Source organism: Giraffa tippelskirchi, chromosome 3, assembly GCF_054371585.1.
Source record: "Giraffa tippelskirchi isolate mGirTip1 chromosome 3, T2T-mGirTip1v1.2.pri, whole genome shotgun sequence".
Taxonomy (NCBI): domain Eukaryota; kingdom Metazoa; phylum Chordata; class Mammalia; order Artiodactyla; family Giraffidae; genus Giraffa; species Giraffa tippelskirchi.
In genome coordinates this window covers 56,411,631-56,431,895 of record NC_137277.1, presented here as the reverse complement: position 1 = coordinate 56,431,895, position 20,265 = coordinate 56,411,631, and the positions used below count along the sequence as shown (strand labels likewise).

At 40.3% G+C, this 20,265-nt stretch overlaps 1 protein-coding gene and 1 long non-coding RNA gene across 3 annotated transcripts in view; one reads left to right on the top strand and one right to left on the bottom strand.

The window, feature by feature from the left end:
- Window positions 1–2,262, top strand: part of LOC145542579 (phosphatidylcholine transfer protein-like) — a 130,739-nt gene extending 128,477 nt beyond the window's left edge. For both annotated transcript variants that reach the window (XM_081581648.1, XM_081581647.1), the window contains exon 7: window positions 1,034–2,262. In XM_081581648.1, coding sequence (XP_081437774.1) covers window positions 1,034–1,111 — 78 coding nt within the window. In that variant the 3' untranslated portion in view covers window positions 1,112–2,262. The remainder of the gene's footprint in view (window positions 1–1,033) is intronic.
- Window positions 1–18,988, bottom strand: part of LOC145542583 (uncharacterized) — a 36,532-nt gene extending 17,544 nt beyond the window's left edge. Inside the window, exons 1-3 of the long non-coding RNA XR_014079953.1 lie at window positions 18,842–18,988; window positions 17,462–17,525; window positions 3,907–4,051 (exon numbers count right to left, since the gene is read on the bottom strand). This is a non-coding gene — a long non-coding RNA (uncharacterized LOC145542583). The remainder of the gene's footprint in view (window positions 1–3,906; window positions 4,052–17,461; window positions 17,526–18,841) is intronic.
- Between the last annotated feature and the right edge of the window lie 1,277 nt (window positions 18,989–20,265).

The window sequence follows — 20,265 nt, the reverse complement described above, 5'->3', positions numbered from 1 at the left end:
GCTCTCTCAGGCCTCATGCAGCTTGTTTGACTGACTCTGGTTAGGACTGGAGTTGCCAACGTCCAGGACAGCAGCCAGGACAAAAGACACAAAATCTTTACCTGGAATGCCAGCCCTTCCTGCTTGCCCACCAAAATCTCATTAGGATCACTCTCTGGAACCTCCAGACAATAGCTTGCTCCTTGTAGGAACAATGGTGCCTGCGGGCCCTTGTATTTGCTTATGCAGGAGTTAGGCCAAGTTGACTTGGGAGGCAGTGAGACATGTCCAAACCTGAGAAAACTTCCAGTTTTGTTCTTGTTTTCTTTTTCTGTTGAGCGGGAGCTTCAGTTGACCCAGATCACTAGCGACTGCCTAGGACCTGGAATTATGCCTGCTGTTCAGTCTTCTTTGTAAGGTCCTACTTACTGACTGGAGGGATCACCAGTTCCCTGGGGGAATGAAAAAGCACATAGGCTTTGAATCAAGCACGAGATATTTTGAATCCTGACCTTGTTTCTGATTGTGTAATCTAGGCAAGCCATCAGTTTCTCCCCTCCAAAAAATAGAGATGGATATCCCCACTCTATAGGGAAGGATTAAGTAAGACAACATTTGGGGAAATTCTTGAATGCTCGATGCTAACTGAAGGATCACATATCCTGCTTCATCCCCCCCCCCCATCCTTACCATTTTCTAATTCTGTAAAGCAAGTCCTTTCTCTCATTTTTTTGGAAGAGTCCCACAGCCCAGGCAAATCCCATCTCCTATCTTTCTTTTTCTTTCAAAATATGATATCTCAGAAATATCTTTGCTTTTTATTAGCAACAGCTAAAATGCACACGGTCTTGCAACAGTCGCCACCTTGCCTTACCAGTGCCCTGTGTCTTAACTTGTGTCATCACCTGTGGCCACATTCTGTGGAAATCTGCTCGAGGGCCCTATTGTCACATTTATTATTCCAAAAGCCATCTCCATTAGCTTCGCCACTTCCTGAAGAATCAAGAGTGAACATTGTGAGGACACAGAAGTGACAGTTTCCTTTCCTTTGCAGAGTGAAATTCCTGGCTTCCTGAGAGACTTGGAGAATGCCTGTCTGAAGTACCACAGAGCCGAAGAGAGAGATTTGTGAGCCTTGTGTCGGCGGAGTGATGTCCATAGAATGATGCCTGCAAGTGCCGCAACCACTGACACTCAGCCTGCCTTTTTCTTTTCCATCCTCAGAGGCCCACATGCTCTCCATCACCTTGTCCTCAAGTCTGTTTGCCTGAGATCCACTTCCTTTCCTACTCTCCCCGCCTGGGACCCACTGCCTTCTTCCACTGTTGAATGTGGGTGATGTTAGGGAAACCTTTGATTGCTTATTTTTTTAAAAAAAGGGAGTCCTTAGGAAACACAGTCATTTCATTATGCCATTCTAGGGTGTTGTGAGTGGAGTCACCACCTCAGGGTGACTGATCCCACTGAGCTGGCTCCTTCCCCCACCTGAGTCATTGCAACTCAGGAGGGTGATTTCCTGTTGAAGTTGCGTTGCCTTCAGATTGACTCTCAGTGTGCCGCAACTCGAAGATGCATGTCTGTTGGCCTTATGCTTTGTTGATTTGAGATGATAATCCACTAAACCTCTCCCCATTCCTACTTGGGAAGATCACGAGCTGTTTTGACTTCAAGCCATTTGAAAGATGTCACAGACCTGACTATGTGTATAGTGTGAGACAGTTTTTTTCTCATCATCCATGCCTGGGTTTTTCTCGTTCCCATATGCCACTGGGAAAGGCTGCCTGTACCTCTCTAGTTCTGTGTTTTACTGGACAATGAGGCATCAAGATAACTCTGGTGGTTAGCATAAGCCAACTTGCTCTGCACACAGCATTGAGATTAATTTTCTTTATGTATAATTTCCTTCCATAACATTTGGACATGTTGAAAGAATAAGTGTTCACAGCCAGGGAAATATGAATTAGTCGTGTGGTTGACTCTACACCTTTTTTCTCAGAAATTCTAAGTTACCTGCCTCTCCCACCAACAGAAGACTTCCCTTTTCCTACTTTTCTCTTGAATTTCAGAAGGAAAGATATTCTGTGGACAAAGGCACAGCCTTATAATCTCAAGGAAAAAATTTAATCACTTTGTGTGATGGTACCAAATCTTGATTACTGGACATACAAATTCAGGATGTAATGCCAGAAGCAGGGGGTTTATTAAAATGGGATAACTCAGACTGTGTCTTTTCTCTCTGGAAAAGGAGGTGTGTTGAATATCAAATAAATACACAGTGACTTATACTTGTCCAGTCTACAGTCTCTCTTCTGCCTTATTCCCTATGAATGAGACTCTTAGGTCTCTTTGGTTTCCAAGTGAAATCCAACCTAACTCACGGACTTGAACATTAAAAAGAATTTTAGGCTCACTTACATGCAAGGTCAGATGTAGAGTGGCTTCTGCTGTTGCTGCTAAGTCGCTTTAGTCATGTCCGACTCTGTGCGACCCCATAGACGGCAGCCCACCAGGCTCCTTCGTCCCTGGGATTCTCCAGGCAAGAATACTGGAGTGGGTTGCCATTTCCTTCCCCAGGTAGTGGTTAATACAGGTGCTTGACAGATATTAGGAATCAGCTCTGTTCTTCTTTAAGGTTTCTTAGATATTGGGCCATGTTTGGTGGCAGGATCATTGCTAATAGAAAATGGAAGACCTGCATCTTCCCGAGTTCACACCGAGTCAAAACAAAAAATTCTTTTAGTAGATCCTGAGCCATCCCATGATTCCCTCTAAAGCATATATCAATCCCTGTCCCAGAAGTGAATACTTCATAAATGTATCATTGAAATAGCACTATTGGTAATATAGGGCTTGTTTTGTGGCTCAGATGGTAAATAACCTGCCTACAATGCAGAAGACCCAGAACACTAAGAATCTGAGTTCCTACACGTGAAAGTGAAAGTGTATGTGAAAGTGACCCCATGGACCGTAGCCTGCCAGGCTCCTCTGTCCATGGAACTCTCAAGGCAAAAATACTAGAGTGGGTAGCCATTCCCTACTCCAAGGGGTCTTCCCGATGCAGGAAGATTTCATGCATCGCAGATATCAGGAAGTTTTCATGCATTGCAGGCAGATTCTTCACCAAGTTTCTAGGTAAGGCAGCTTAAAAAAATCACTGTTTGCTATAATTAGTAGAGTTAAAACCTTTTAGCATTCAAGTTTACTAAATCGGAGAAGATAGTACCAAATAGTGGGAAGCATAGAACCCATGACCAAACAGTAAATGCCAGAGGACCAAAATAACATGAAACTGGAGCTTTGGAGTTTGAGCTGGATTTTTAGAATGTGACTCCCTGCAGGGGCTGAATGTGTCATTTGGAATTTAATGTTATAATTATATTGTCATTCCTCTAACTCTTTGTTTCACCTATTTTATCTGTCCCTCTAAGTAGATAATAACGTCTTTGTGGGTAGAAACCCTTCTTTCTCTTAGATTACTGACCTCTAAGTGAGTATATCCTAGGCACTCAAATGGTACCTGATGAGGGACTTTAATGATCTCGAGAAGATTGACCACACACACCCAGAAGGCAAAACCTATCTAGATACAGAGGTTATATTTGATTACATGAAATACTATTTTAATATTTAATAATCTAATTCAAGGCAATTTTTCCCACATCATCATTTTAGGGGTTCTTGATCCCTCAGGATCTCTAGGATCCTTCCTCGAAAGTGCTAAGGTCCTTTGCTTATAATGGGGTGACTTTGCTAATATGGCTACAGGTTATACTTCAATGTTACAAAAATCTTACTGTCTAGACAGTCCAGCTGAGATTAGTCAGGATTTCAGGATTTTGATGACTAAAGTAGCAACTACTATCAGTGCTAAATTTTTTCCACAGTCTAATTATTCATACTGCATAACAGTTTAAAGTTAATGATGACCTTGGAACCGAGGAATTCCAGCAGATGATCACTTCATGAAAATGTTCCTATGTCACAGTGAGGGTCCTGGCCTGGCTCCTGGCTGAGATTCCTCACCCAGGATCTCCACCTCGAGGGCCTGCTCTTTAAAACTCCTTTGTCTCACCTGGATTTGAAAGAGAGAAAGCAGGAAGAGCCCATTCAGTTCTCATGTTCCTGGTGGCACCACCCAGTCAGCTCAGAGAATTATCTTTAAATGCTTTGAGATCTGTATTCACTTCACAGGTATTTCTCAATGGTCTGGCATCCATCTGGCCAGGGGACAGCATGGTAGCTCCTTGGATGAGTAGGGGCTTGGGGTCCACTTTCAAGGAGCTTATGATTCAGTGAGGAAGACACAGTGGAGAAGCTGTTGAAGGGTGATGAATTGTGAGAAAGGGCAAACAAAGTGGGTTAGAGTCTAAACCTGGGGCACTAACCAAATCTGAGGGGTTACAGAGAACATGTTGGAGTTGGCTGGATGAAGGTTGAAAAAGAAGATTCTTCCACATGGAAGGAACCATTTTCATTAAATCCCCAGGCAAGAGAGCTAGTCATGTCGCAGGAACTTCCAAAGGATCTGAACAATGGGAGGGGAGGAAGACGTCACTCACATGTGGCTGAAGAAGGAGGCAGTGAGGCTACAGGAGATCCTGAGAGCTATGGCAAGGATTTTGGACTTTCTACACAGAATGCGAGTGAAGCTTGAAGAATTTTAGGCTGAGCAGTGACCCAATAAAACATAGTCATTCCTGACACCAGCTCACTTCCCCCCATGGTTCTCCACCATCTCCAGCATCCCTCCAGCACTGTCATGAAGGTGCTCTCCAAGATGCTCTAAGCCCTGCCACTCTGTATCCTTCCTACTGTGAGACAGCACTCTCAGTAGTCCACATCCAAACCTAATTTCTAAGGTAGAGCATCAGGCTCTGAAACTTTATTGGAGAAAAAAGGAATATCCATGCCCATCGCCCTGACTCTTCTGGCCCATGCTGCTGTCAGCATGCCTTCCACGGTGGCTGCATCATGCAAGCTGTCAGAGCAGTCAGTGGAGGAGCCGGAAGTGGTGGTGAAAAAAAGGAAGTCATGCAACATGTAAGCGGGTCTACCTTCACCAAAGTTTAATTTTGTATACAACTCTCCAACTACAGGGAAGAATATATATTTTTTTCTTGAGAATATAGATACACTTTATCTGTTTAGGTTCTCAGAGTTTAGAACCAACAAAATGGGAGGATTACAGAAAAACTGTTTGTATTGCTAATATATTTGTATGTGGTTATGTGTGTCTACTTGGATACATATAATGTATGTTCCATTTCATCAGATAAAATAATGGAACAACAACTAGGCAGCATGTTATGTGAGTGAGTCTGCAAGTTCTCTAGCTGATGTGTCAGGTTAAGTGCTAGGCAGTGAAGTTCATAAAGTTTAATTAATTCTTATGTTAGGTAATTAGCAGACTACAGAGAACATGGAACATGCACACAGTTTACAATAATGACTGTGATCATCACCATACAGAACGAAAACATGATATTTTGGGATTCTGTGGTGAACCAATTTGAAAAAAAAAAAAAAAAATTACAGGCCCCAAATGGAGCCTTATGCAAAGCCCCCCATCCCAAACCTGGACTAATTTCAGATTTGGCTCTCTCAGAAATAGAATCTCAATGTGATCCATAGAGAATTCTTGATCAGCGCAAGTTAATCTGCCTGGTAGACCTCTTGTTGTTCAGTCACTAAGTTGTTTCTGGCTCTCTGTGGCCCCACAGACTGCAGCATGCCAGGCTTCCTCATCCTTCATTATCTCCCAGACTTTGGTCAAACTCATGTCCATTGAGTCAGTGATGCCATCCAACCATCTCATCCTCTGGAGCCTCCCTCTCCTGCCCTCAATCTTTCCCAGCACCAGCGTCTTTTCTATCCACTTTGCTCTTTGCATCAGGTGGCCAAAGTATTGGACTTCAGCATCAATCCTTCCAATAAATATTCAGGATTGATTTCCTTTAACATGGTCCACTGGAGAAGGGAATGGCAAACCACTCAAATACTACTGCCTTGAGGACCTCATGAACAGTATGAAAAGGCAAAAAGATATGACACTGGAAGAAGAGCCCCCCAGGTTGGTAGGTATCCAGTGTGCTGCTGTGGAAGAGTAGAGAAATAGCTCCAGAAAGAGAGCTGGACCACAGCAGAACTGATGCTCAGTGTGGATGTGTCTGTTGATGAAAGTTATGTCTGATGCTGTAAAGAACAATACTGCATAGGAACCTGGAATATCAAGTCTAGGAATCAAGATAAATTGCTCGTAGTCAAGCTGGAGATGGCAAGAATGAACATTAACATTTCCGGAATCAGTGAACTAGAAAGAACGGCAATGGGTGAATTTAATTCAGATGACCATTATATCTATTAATGTGGTCAAGAATTCCTTAGAAGAAATGAAGCAGCTCTCATAGACAACAAAAGAATCTGAAATGCAGTACTTGGGTGCAGTCTCAAAAATGACAGAACGATCTTTGTTCGTTTCCAAGGCAAATCATTTAACATCACAATAATTCAAGTCTATGCCCCAATCACTAATGCCAAAGCAGCTATACTTGAACATGCTATGAAGACCTCCAAGGCCTTCTAGAACTAACACCAAATTAAAAAAAAGATGCCTTTTTCATCATAGGGGATTAGAATACAAAAGTAGGAAGTCAAGAGACACCTGGAATAGCAGGCAGGTTTGGCCTTGGAGGGCAAAATGAAGCAGGGCAAAGGCCAAAGAGTTTTGTCAAAAGAATACACTGGTCAGAGGAAACCCTCTCTTCCAACAACACAAGAGATGACTTCATACATGGATAGACCCCTGCCCTCCCCCAAATGAAAGTAACCTTGTAATAACCAACCTGCTCTTTTCCTAATACAACCTCTTTGTTTCTGCTCTCTTCTGCTTACAGAAGTCTCTCATTTATTCATCCCTTGGAGCTCATTACTATCTCCTAGGAGGGATGCTGTCCAATAGAGTTGACTTTTTTTTAAACAATAATGGTTACCATTTATTGTGCAATGATTATGTGCTAGGAACTAAACATATTGCATGCTTAATCTCATTGGTTCTTTTATTTTCCCCCCTTGACTTTATTATTTTTTATTTTAAATTAATTTATTTATTTTAATTGGAGGCTAATTACTTTACAATATTGTGATGGTTTTTGCTATACAGCGACATGAATCAGCCATGGGTGTACATGTGTCCCCCCATCCTGAAACCTCTCCCACCTCCCTCCCCATCCCATCCCTCTGGGTTGTCCCAGAGCACTAGCTTTGAGTGCCCTGCTTATTGCATCGAACTTGAAAAGGTCATCTATTTTATATATGACAATATACATGTTTCACTGACTGCTATTCTCTCAAATCATCCCACCCTCGATTTTTACTTAAAGAAGCTCTTAAAATTTTTAATATGTCTTAGTTTATCTTTGAAACATTCTAGTATAAAAAGAGAATACCAAAGAAGACCCCCTGAAGACCCCTAGAAAGACTTGGGTACCTACTGAGCCCCTGAACTCTGCTTTCTTGTCAGGGATTTCTGGAGGTGGTAAGTCCCTGTCAGATTCTAGCTCTGCAGCTTTTCCTTGAGGTATCAGACTTTATTTGAGCACATCTTCTTCATGACTGTGTCCAGAAACTGGCTAAAACCAGATTGGGTCTGACTTAAAAATTAGACAGGCTTCCCTGATAGCTCAGTTGACAAGGAATTCATCTGTAATGCAGGAGGCCTGGTTTGATTCTTGGGTTGGGAAGATCCGCTGGAGAAGGAAACAGCTACCCACTCCAGTATTCTGGCCTGGAGAATTCCATGGACTATATAGTCCATGGGGTTGCAAAGAGTCAGACACGACTGAGTGACTTTCACTTCACTAGAAATTGGACTGAGTCTGGGATTGAACTTCCTCAAGATTAGAAACTTAAATGAGTCTAGAGTCAGTTTGGATCTTACTTAAGTTGGACTGAGCCCAGTGCGGGACCTCAGGTGAATAAAATTTTGTTTTAGGGCTGGACCAGCAGGCTAACCTTACCAAAGATAATCTTGAATCACAGTGGCCACAGTGGAGAAATTGTAACCTTGATAATCTTATCATTTATGATGTGATCTAGGATAAAAGAGCTTCCTGGGTAGCTCAACTGGTAAAGAATCCTCCTACAATACAGGAGACCCTGATTCAACTCCTGGGTCAGGAAGTTCCCCTGGAGAAGGAATAGGCTACCCACTCCAGTGTTCTTAGGCTTCCCTGGTGGCTCAGATGGTAAAGAATCCTCCTGCAATGTGGGACTGCAGGTTCGATCCCTGGGTTGGGAAGATCCCCTGGAGGAGAGAATGGCAACCCACTCCAATATTCTTGCCTGGAGAATCCCCATGGACAGAGGAGCCTGTGGGCTGCAGTCCATGGGGTTGCAGAGTCAGACACGACTGAGCAACTAAGCACAGCACAGCACTAGAGTAAAATGGGGATCTCAGCCAATAACTCATTATAAAGGTAGGGGGAATATGATTTTCTTCTCCTTTAAAAGTTTCGATGACCAGAATGGGATTTGCTGGAACACCCTACTCACTCCAGAGCCTGCAAAAAGGATCCTAGGAAAACAACCAGAAGCCAGCAAAGGTAAGAATTCTTACCAAAGTCAGTTCTCTCATCGCTATCTCCATCAGTAGGGCATGGCTAACAGAGGGGGTAAAATTTCACTTTCTCCCTTCCTTTCTAAATTCAGACTGGTAGGCAGTAAACATTCTTAAGAATTAGATCTTTGAATGTAAATTTGCTTTTGAGTACCTGATGGTTGTAGATTCCTCCTTTCTCAAGCACAGCCATTGCATTCCTGTTTGTCTGACTTCTGTCCTGATAACTTGGCTTGGCAGCAACCACTTTAAAGATCCAAAAAGTTTAGCTGAGAGGAAATGTGGGCTGCACTCCAGGCACAGCCTGTGTCCTACCACTGTTGTCAGCTTTCAAGGGAATTACCTGAGCCTTTCTTTCTTTCTTTTTGCTATCTTTGGTATAGCTCTGGAGCTTGGGGGGTGGGGGTGGGTAATGTATTTTGCACCCTTTGGGACACCTCTTGCCTTTTGGGCTTGTTCAGTATTTATGACCCAAGAGCATGTACTGTTTGTCCAGCAGAAAACTATAAGATATTCAGAGGAATTTTCCTTTTAATTCTATGTTAGGAAATTGGCCAAATTGGAAGTTGACATTCAGAGCTTGTTGGAAACTTTTTCTTAAGGCCTTCTCCTCTAAACTAAAGTGAAACTATTGAGCCAGAGGCAAAGAAAAATTCTGAAGCCTTTGTGGAAAAGCTTACTATAACACTCCTCAGACACACAGTTCTAAATCTAGAATATAGCACTTTTTAAAAAAGCAATATTTTAATTATTCTTTATTCTCGAGTAGAAATTTGTTATTATCCCTTCAAATTATATCCTTTAAGTAGTTCTCAATGAATAGCCTTTTTTTAAAAAAAATTTTTGCATTTATCCTTGACTATTGCATTTTTACATTTATTTTTAATTGGAGGATAATTGCTTTACAATAGTGTGTTTCTTTTAGCCATAAATTAATATGAATCAACCACAGGCATACATATGTTCCCTCCCTCTTGGAAATCCCTCCCACCTCCCACCCCTTCCATCTCTCTAGGTTGTCACCCTTTCCATCTCTCTGTTGTCACAGAGTACTGGGTTTAAGTTCCATCTGTCATACAGCAAATTCCCACTGGATGTCTATTTTAAATATGGTAATGTATATATTTCCGTGCTACTCTTTCAATTCATCCCACCCTCTCCTTCCCCTCTGTGTTCACAAGTCTGTTATCTATGTCTGCATATCCATTCCTGCCCTTCAAATAGTTTCATTAGTACCATCTTTCTGGATTCTATATATATCCATTAATATACTATGTTTGCTTTTCTCTTTTTGACTTACAGGCTTCCCTTGTGGCTCAGCTGGTAAAGAATCTGCCTACAATGGGGGAGACCTGGTTTGGAAAGATCCCTGGAAGAGGGGAAAGGCTACCCACTCCAGTATTCTGGCCTGGAGAATGCCATGGACTGTATAGCCCACGGGTCGCAAAGAGTTGGACACAACTGAGTGACTTTCACTTTCACTTTCCGACTTACTTCACTCTGTATAATAGGCTCTAGGTTCATCCACCTCTTTAGAATTGGCTCAAATGTGCTCCTTTTTATGGCTGAGTAATAGTCCATTGTATATATGCACCACACCTTCTTTATCCATTCATTAGTTGATGGACATCTAGGTTGTTTCTATGTCCTAGTTTTTGTAAATAGTGCTGCAATGAACATTGGGGAACATGTGTCTTTGTCAATTATGGTTGATTTTCACTTTAGTTGAAGATCTTTTTCTTGATGTAAAGAAGGGAATTGAGGATAATATAGTTGTATGGGTAGGGCAACCTCCATATCATTCATATTGCCTCCGAGGATTAAATAGCAACCCACTCCAGTACTATGGAGAAGGAAATGGCAACCCACTCCAGTGTTCTTGCCTAGAGAATCCTGTGGACAGAGGAGCCTGGCAGGCTGCCGTCGTGGGGTCGCACAGAGTCGGACACGACTGAAGCGACTTAGCAGCAGCAGCAGCACTCCAGTACTCTTGCCTGGAAAATTTCATGGATGGAGGAGCCTGGTAGGCTATGTCCACGGGATCGCAAAGAGTCAGACACTACTGAGCAACTTCACGACTTCATTACTTGTCTTATAAATCAAGCCTTTATAAGAACAGAAATGAAGATCTAGAAATAATTCTAAGCCCTCTTATCCTTTCCACGAATCTCCAAATGTACTTTTTTGTTCTCCGAAGTCTTGCAGATATTTTAAAAGTTCTGGACTTAAGAAACAAAGGTCCTTGGTTCAACTTCCCTTCTTTCTTTATGCCTTTGAGATGTAAATATTCTACATAATCTTCTTTAGGAAGCAAGGGAATTGTTATCAGAAGGAGAGAAAAAAAGGCTGTTTTTAAAATAAGGAGTTTAAAAAAATCTTAAAAGTCTAACACTTGAACAGCCCTCCCACCTTCCTCCCCATCCCACCCCTCTAGGTTGTTACTGAGCCCTGGTTTGAGTTCCCTGAGTCATACAGCAAAGTCCCATTGGCTTTACACGTGGTAATATATGTTGACATGTTACTCTCTTTATACATCCCACACTCTCCTTCCTCTCCCACAGCTATGTCCATAAATCTTTTCTCTATGTGTCTCTATTGCTGCTCTGCAAATAGACTCATCAGTACCATCTTTCTATATGCCATATATACGTGTTAGTATACATTGTTTTCTTTCTGACTTCACTCTGTGTAATAGTCTCTAGGTTCATCCACCTCATTAGGACTGACTCAAATGTATTCCTTTTTATAACTGAATAATATTCCATTGTATGTATGTACCATAGTTTCTTTATCCATTCCCCTGTCGATGAACATCTAGGTTGCTTCCATGTGAGAGTATAACAGGCAGGAAGGCTAGGGGCCCCCAAGTGGAGGAAATAGACTGCAAGTGTCAGATGTTTTTTTCTCCTTCTCTATACAAAATTTAAAGGAGGTTTCTTTTAAAATTCTGTGTTGCCATGACAACACCTGGTTTCACCTGAACTTAATTTTTCTCAAACCTTGAGCTAACCAGTGTGTTTTTCTTATGGAAATGTTTTTCTTATGTTAATGAACTATGTATTTACCTTAGACTCTATCTTAGCTATTGTAAATAAAGCTGCAATAAGCACTGGAGGGATGTTCAGGTGGGAGGGGACATGGGTAAACATATGGCTGATTCATGTTGATGTTTGGTAGAAACCAACACAATACTATAAAGCAATTATCCTTCAATTAAAAATAAACAAATTTAAAAAATTATTGCCTGTGGTTGCTTCATGTAAAATGTTAAACTCTTTCTCAATGTTTGAACTTAACTGTTATTGAGAAATAATAAAACTAACTTCCTTAATATAATTGCATTGCTTATAAAGAAAAGAAAAAGTGCTTTTCATATGATGACATCTTTTTAAGTAAATTAAATATAAATAAGAGCTTTGGGGTAAACTCCTTAGGAATAATTACATTTTAGAAATACCTAGTTAGAAATAATCTCTCAAACCAACAAGGACTTACTGTATGGTAGAAGAAACTATACTCAATATCTTTCTACAAGCTACTATGGAAGAATATAAATCAATTAGCTGTATACCTGAACTAGCACAGCATTGTAAATCAATTACAGTTAAATAGAAAAATTAATAAACAATCTCTCCATATTTTAGGCACTTGAAATTAAGAGTTGTGATCAATTAAGTTAAATGATGAAAGTTTATTAAATAAGTCATTTCCAAATAAAACAAGATACCAAAACATTAATCACTGAACACTAGCTTCCTTTTACAAAGAAATTAAAGGTATTTAGATGATTAAAAAATATGTTTGGTACCACACTGAAATATTTTCTATAAAAAGGCACATATTTTTAGAAAATATTATTGGTTTTATGTTTGCCAATCTACAGAATGCTAATGTAAAAGTTCATAATTGCTTACTTCTTAGTTTTCACTAATAATTAGGGTTTTAAGAGTTGAGGATTGAATTTCGATATGAAATTAAAGTTACTAGAAGTAATAAGGGAAACATTTCAGTATACGATGGCAAAGTAGGATGTGTGTTTTCAGTAAAAAAAGGATAGGAGTGGAACTGCATTATGTTATAAAAAAGAAAGTAATTTTGTCTTAGAGCTGGTTGTCTGGATGGAGAAAATAAAAATAAAAGACAAATTAATGTGGATACAGAAATTTATGGAAGATTTGTGGAAAACAACCCTGAGAACAGAGTTTTGTGCATGGGAATGATTGGCTTAGAATAAATTTAATTGTGTAAATTTTAAAAGTAAGTTGGTACAAAAGCAGATTTTTTCTTAAAATACTATGTATTTACATAGTATTTAAAATACTATGTATTTACATAGTATTTAAAATACTATGTATGTATATGATCTCCTACCTTTAACTGGGAATCTGTTATAACTTCCTTATTTTGCCTTTGAGATCGTCAGCTGTCATTTTGGTTAAGTGGATAAACACTGATTCACAGTGACCTATGATCCTGTTTGACCAAGTAGTTTGAAGCTTTTTCATATTTTTGATGAAAAATTTCCCAGATCAAATTCTAACATAGTTCTTTGACCTCTAGCCAAATCTTGGTTGCTTCAAAGGAGCATTGAAACATCCCAAAGAGAGATACAAGCTAATTAAGTTAATTTGGTATGTTACATTACATGGGACATATTGTCAAATAAGTAAAAAATCTTCTTAGGTTACATTGTATGAATAAATGTTATTAATCTAGAAATTATATGATATTTCTAAGAATCTGATAAGTCCTGGTAAAATGTTATCAGTCATAATTTAAGTCATTATCTTAAAATGTTGTATGTCACAGCTGTAACTAAATTCCTTTGTCAATTGTGTAGTGAGCAGGTCTTTAACCATGCCTTAAGTCTTTAGTCATTCATGGACAGTTATTATTTTATTCTGATGCCTTTGCAAAAATATTTCCTCTTCAAGAATATTCTTAGAAAAGACTTTTTGACAAGTACAGGATTTTGATAACTATGAGGACATACCTACTGAACTGGGTAAGAAATTAAGCAGTTCTAATGGAAAATCTGATGGCTTCATAAAACTGGTAAGAAAAAGGGTTATTTACATAGCACTGTGTGAAATAGTGAATATGGCTATAAATATATGGTTTCTATTTAAAGTATTACTAACTTTCAATCTTTCTTTTCCAGATAAAAGACTCTTATCTGGAAAAGACTCTCCTCCTCAAACTAATTATGAGTCACAGCAACTTGGTGAATTATACCTTTTAAACAGAATTGAAATATTTATTTTTTCTCTGTCCTTGATCCCTCCAGAGACTGGAAACTCTTAGGTTTCCAGAAATTTTGAAAATCAAGTAAATTAGGAAAGCAATCTCCTAACAGGTCCAGCAATCTCAAAGTATTTTGGTCCCTTGAAAAGGGAGAAATTGACTCAAATCTGTAGTTAATACAGATGAAATCTGTGACAAGGCTTTGGCATGACTTCCTGGCCTTACTAGGCCTTTTAAAAATTCAATCTGAATTTCCGTATAAAACGTTTTACCAAAGCCAGTTTCTAAAGGCCTGTATGATTACACATGTATAAATCATCAGGCCAAGTTTATTGAAACCAGAGTTATTTTGCAAACAAATTAGTCTTGTTTTGGTAGAAACGAGGGTAATTTTAGGGAGAAAAGGATTATGTTTATGTGGAGAGTAAATTCAAGTTGTGTTAATTGAAACCTTTATTTACTAAGAGTCACTTCCCAGATAGCTCTGCTGTTACATTGTTGTAACTTTTAGCTGAATTATTAAAAGGACACTCCAGTTTGTTTCTGAAGTGTCATTCATTAATATGTCTTTGGGTGAAGATTAGGTGCCCCATGACCTGCAACCAGGGAATTATTCATACTGGAAAAGGCATGATTTAAAGGACTATCTCCAACCTAGATGGAAGGATTCTTATCAGGTACTCTTCACTAGCTCATGCATATTTATTCTGAAGGAAATTGATGCTTTGATTACTGCTTTCACTTAGAGAGGGACCTTACAATGTACTGGACTATACACAGGCTACTGATCTCAAAATCATCTTAAAACAATGCTCACACAGAGGGCAAACTACCAGACAAGATGGTAGGAAGAAGTAGACAGATGATCTAAGATGCTGAAGCAGCCATGAAGACTGATTACTTTGATAATTGCTCATACTTGCTTATGAAATGCAATGGCACCCCACTCCAGTACTCTTGCCTGGAAAATCCCATGGACGGAGGAGCCTGGTAGGCTACAGTCCATGGGGTTGCTAAGAGTCGGACACGACTGAGCGACTTCACTTTCACTTTTCCCTTTCATGCACTGGAGAAGAAAATGGCAACCCACTCCAGTATTCTTGCCTGGAGAATCCCAGGGACGGCGGAGCCTGGTGGGCTGCCGTCTATGGGGTCGCACAGAGTCGGACACGACTGAAGCAACTTAGCAGCAGTAGCAGCTTAGCAGCTTATGAAATGAATGCATTTCATGATCTTATGTACAGATAAAGTTAGTTGAATTGTTGAGTTTATGGCCAATTACTCATTTCTACTACTTTTAGATTAATTTGAGTGGATTTCTCCACTCAAGGCTCTAAATGGATGACCCTTAGGAAATTATTCTAGAAGGAAGAAGCTATAGTTCTTTGACATTGATATAACTGGATGAGATTCTCTCATTTAGCTAATCAATCATAGCTGCTCTGATCATTGTCATAAATATAAAAGATCCTCCCCCTTATGCTGGGAACAGTTAAACAATAGTAAGTGTGACCAGCTTAATAGTATGAAGGATGACTGGGTGCTTTATGAACAATGCCAAGATTTCATTTCCTTCAAAGATAAGGATTGGTACTGAATATATTAAGTCAGATGACCCGCGGATATACTGGGTGGCACCTAATGGAAGTTCTTACTTAATAACCTTAAAAATACTACTAACTCTATTACTTATATTCTGCCTATTTCATACTCTGATAAACTAATGATTAGACGGCTTGAAGCAGTTGACGAGACATGTAGTTCTATATTAGAACAATAGTAGTAATAGTGTAACTTTAAATATGGGAAGAAGCAACAAGAGGAAATCATTTTCTGGACCATAAAGCACGAGTAAGACAGGTGTCCTGAGACTTGGCAGTGGTTGATAGGGCCTAGTCCGGCAATAGCACACTGAGAGGCCTATGAATGAAATCTTGGCCTGACCTAGGATCAAGCAATCCTAGCACTCTGACACAAAATAATCATGAAATGCCTCCCAGGCTATGGTCCAATTTATGACCATGAGAGAGCGCTGCCAACTAAAACTTGGCACTTGCAATCTGTCACTACAAGTGTATCACTAGCCACTGCAGCTGGTGACCTTCGACACTCCCTGAAAGGAGTTCAGGGTGGAGATCAGAAATAAGGCACTCTTTTTTACTGAGAAATTCTGGCTAAACAGGCCTTCTGATATCCAGATATTTTCAGGAGAAGATTTCATCAGACCAATTTCTTTTGTCTTCTCCTATCTAGAAAATCACTGAAGTCTTTAACAGACACATCTGCTCCTCATGACTAATGGCAACATTTTTGTGACTGACAGGAGCCTTCTGCCAGCATGTGAGCTTGAATGCACATATCCTCTTTCAGTAGAATCACATACATACTGACCTCCCCTTCCACAACCTCTTCAGAGCAGTTCCTCAGAGTGATTTGAGCAGCTTCCTCCAGGGCTATAGTCCTCATTTTGCCCCAAAGAAAACTTAACTCACAACTCTCATGCTGTGCAACTTGTTTCAGTCAACACCTTCAGACTAAAAATGTGAAATAGAATGTTCTCATTTTTGAGAAGCAGCTTGGCCACCATCTCTGATAGCCTACATAATCTAAGGCAGTGAAGTCATTGCTGTAAGGTCTTTTGAGGGTTGGGTCAAAAACAACCCCAACGTTTTCTGCATCCCTAAGGTTCCCCTTTCAACGGAGGATCATTCTGAAAAACACACATAAAGGAGTATGACAGTGTAAGTCATGGTGTGTGGCATTGTGCTCTATCACTAAAAGAAAAGCAAGATTCACTATCAAGCTTTGTGTTCACTTGTCAAATAAAAAAGCTAGTTTTAGTTTAGTGAGTTTAATTAAAATGAGTGTATTTTTAGATTTTTCAGCATTACATACTTTTATTCTATCTGTGTTTGCTAGAAGTCATATAAGTTCATGTTATCTCTATCACAGAATCTGTAGCAGGAAAGATAACAGGCTGGACTTCCCTGGGGGTCCAGTGTTTAAGAATCTGTCTGAAAATGCAGGGGACATGGGTTTTATCCCTGTTCCAGAAGATTCCCCATGCCTCTGTGCAACTGGGCATGTGCACCACAGCTATTGCAGCCTGTGTGCTCAGGAACTCATGCTCTGCAACAAAACCACGTGTGCTGAGTGTCTCCCTGAGACACTTGGGACTGTAGCCCACCAAGCTCCTCTATCTATGGCATTTTACCAGCAAGAATCCTGGAGTGGGTTGCCGTTTCCTCCTCCAGGGGATCTTCCAGACCCAGGGATTGAACTCGGATCTTCTGTGTCTCCTGCGTTGCAGGCGGGTTCTTTACCCACTGAACCATCAAGGAAACCCATAGCAAGATAAGCCACAGCAATAAGAGGCCCACATGAACTGCAGTGAAGTGTAGACCCACTCACCACAACTAGAGAAAGCCTGTGCAGCAAGGATTTCCACAATCTTTGGGGGACTTCCCAGTCTACATAATTGTGGAGTCAAATCCTGTCATAAAGCTGAATTTGGATGAAAACTAGTCAAAACACAGAGAGAATTTCCTTTAAAATTTGGGGAAGTAAAATAACTAGATTCAGTCAAAGCACAGAAGTAAGTAATAGTAGTGAAGGTTTACTTACCACTTTCAAAATGCCAAGCACACTCTGAACATTTCACTCATTAGAATGTTTCATCCTAACACATCTGTAAGTATAAAGACTGTAATAGAGCAGGGAACTTTACCTTGTTCCCAGCTATACACTCAATATATAGAACACACACAATTTTCAACGCTCTGCTGAGTGAATGAATGAATCAAAAGTAGAACAACACCCTAAAGCCCTAGAATCTCAACCTGACCTTATGGCAGAAAGATGGATAAAAAATTTACACTTTATCTCATGTTCCACTTGTTTCTTAACTAAAGAGTGAGCTCTCAGAACAATGAATTTTTAGAATTTTTAACAAATAGATTTTTTGTGTGTTTTATTATTTTTTGCTTAGTTTTATTGATTAAAAATTTAAAAAATGATTCTGCATTCTGTTTGAACACCTTTGGGGGACGTATAATGACTATCTAGAAATTAACATATTCGAAGTTATCATTGGTGTAAAAGGGGGAGGAGAGAGGCAAAACATTTCAAGAAATGAAGAGTTTTTCATTTGCAGGCCAGGATGCTGGAAGTTAAGAAAATCTGATTCCCTCAGGGACAGATATAGAGGTTGGTGGGGGTGGGGAGCAGTTAACAAACCCATTTTGTCCTACCTATTTTACTTGATTCCTCTCTAATGGTTCATAAACTGAGAAGAAGCCAGTGAAATCCAAGCAGGCCAAAAATGGTACTTAGAGCTCAGTGAAGGATACACAGTAACTTTTCTTCTATGTCAAAAGCTTAGGAGGGGCCAGATCTGTTTCTAAGTGGTCATGGTTTCTGCTTACCAATGAACACGGAGTTTCATTTTCCCAGGGACAGTGAATAAAGTCTTTCTTAGGAGCCTAATTTCAGGCTGGTGTTGAATAATTGCTGGATTGCTGAAAGCATCCAAATAGGAGATCCTGTTTGCTTTCAGCTACTTCAAGTTCTTGTAAACAACATTTGTTTTCCATCACAAGCTAGGAAATGTGACTGTGCAACCAAGGTGCCAGCTCCCTGGAGAGGGTGTGCAAGGAGGCTGTTTTCTCTGTCTCATTTTGGTTTATAACATGTTGGTAGGGTTGAATAATCACTAAAGCTCCATGTCTTCCCATCTGATTATATTCCACTAAGAGGCCCACATGAACTGCAGTGAAGTGTAGACCCACTCACCACAACTAGAGAAAGCCTGTGCAGCAAGGATTTCCACAATCTTTGGGGGACTTCCCAGTCTACATAATTGTGGAGTCAAATCCTGTCATAAAGCTGAATTTGGATGAAAACTAGTCAAAACACAGAGAGAATTTCCTTTAAAATTTGGGGAAGTAAAATAACTAGATTCAGTCAAAGCACAGAAGTAAGTAATAGTAGTGAAGGTTTACTTACCACTTTCAAAATGAAACATCTAGCAACCTGCCGGAGGACTAGCAAGTCAACCAGATGTTTCCTGATGCAAAGTCAGAGCACTCACATCTCATGAGAGGGGAGGATTGATGGGCACACACGCCTCCTGACATCACTGAGTGAGGCAGCCTGCAGGGGATTTTCAAAGTAGAGAAGCTTGGCCAGGGAAGAGTTCAGTTGGCAGTTCTGAGCTGGGATTAACTCACCAAGATAACTAGGAAGAAGGACTCAGCAATTTAAGCGTGTTTATTCTCCAGGAGGGGTTAGACCCTGCACTCCTTGAATGTCCCAGGGCTCTAGGAGAACCTACACCACAGCTCCCCAGGCACAGTCGGGATCACATTCAGCATATTCCACCCCCACCCATCTTGTGTGAGCTGGCCCTAGAGATTTGCTTGTAAAGAGTAGACCATGCTAGAACTGGTGTAAAGAAGAGCAACAGTGATGGGATGTCATCCAGAGATTAGACTATGAAAAACCGCAATGCCCGTCTTGCTCATTTTCTCTCTCTGGAGCTTCTCACTTGCTCTGATGAAGCAAGTCGCCATTTGTGAGCTGCTCTTGGAGAGGCTGATGTGACAAAGAACTGAGGGTGGTCTTGTGGCCGGCAGCCAGTCAGGAGCTGAGACCATTTGCCCAACAGGCTGGGGGGAACTGAGTCCTGCCAGCAGTCTTCTGACCGAGACTAAAGAGAATCCATCTCTGTGCTGTCTGGCTTTGCAAGAACTGCAGTCCCAGAGGACCCCTGACTGCAGCCTTGAGAGACGCTGAGCCAGACACCAGGACCAGTCAGCCACACCCAGGCTCCAGACACACTGAAACCCTGAGATAAGAAATGTTGTTTATAGTCAATAAATTCTGGCTGCTCAGTGATAGGCGACTCACTTCAGTCAAGTCTCGGCTCAAGTGTCTCCCTGTTTATAGCAGTCTCTTGCCTCCTGAAACAAGGAGGTCAGAAAAACTGACCACACGTTATCCTCTATATCCTTGCTCATCTTCACTTTTCCTTATGGAAACATATTGCTACTTACTTTTATATTATATATTTATTGATTAGCTGGCTTCCCTACTAGAATAAAAATCCAGTGAACACCATGTCTGTCATTTTCTTGGTAAATAAGATGAATATATATTTGCCCCAATGGTGCTTAGATATATTCATCAAATACTTACTACAGGGCTAATATATACCAGGTCAGTGATTATAGATTTCCTGGTATCTTGGTCAGTAAATTTTTAAATAGATGTAGATAGACTGGTAGATATCTCTACTGGCCTTAGTTTTGCTCTCAGAAATAATAAAGAACATATCAATTCTGTTCCACAAACCCAGTTCTAATTGTTCTATTAACTCTACTTCTTTAGGTATAAGATCTGCTTATTAAATTTATTTTGTATGCTGTAGA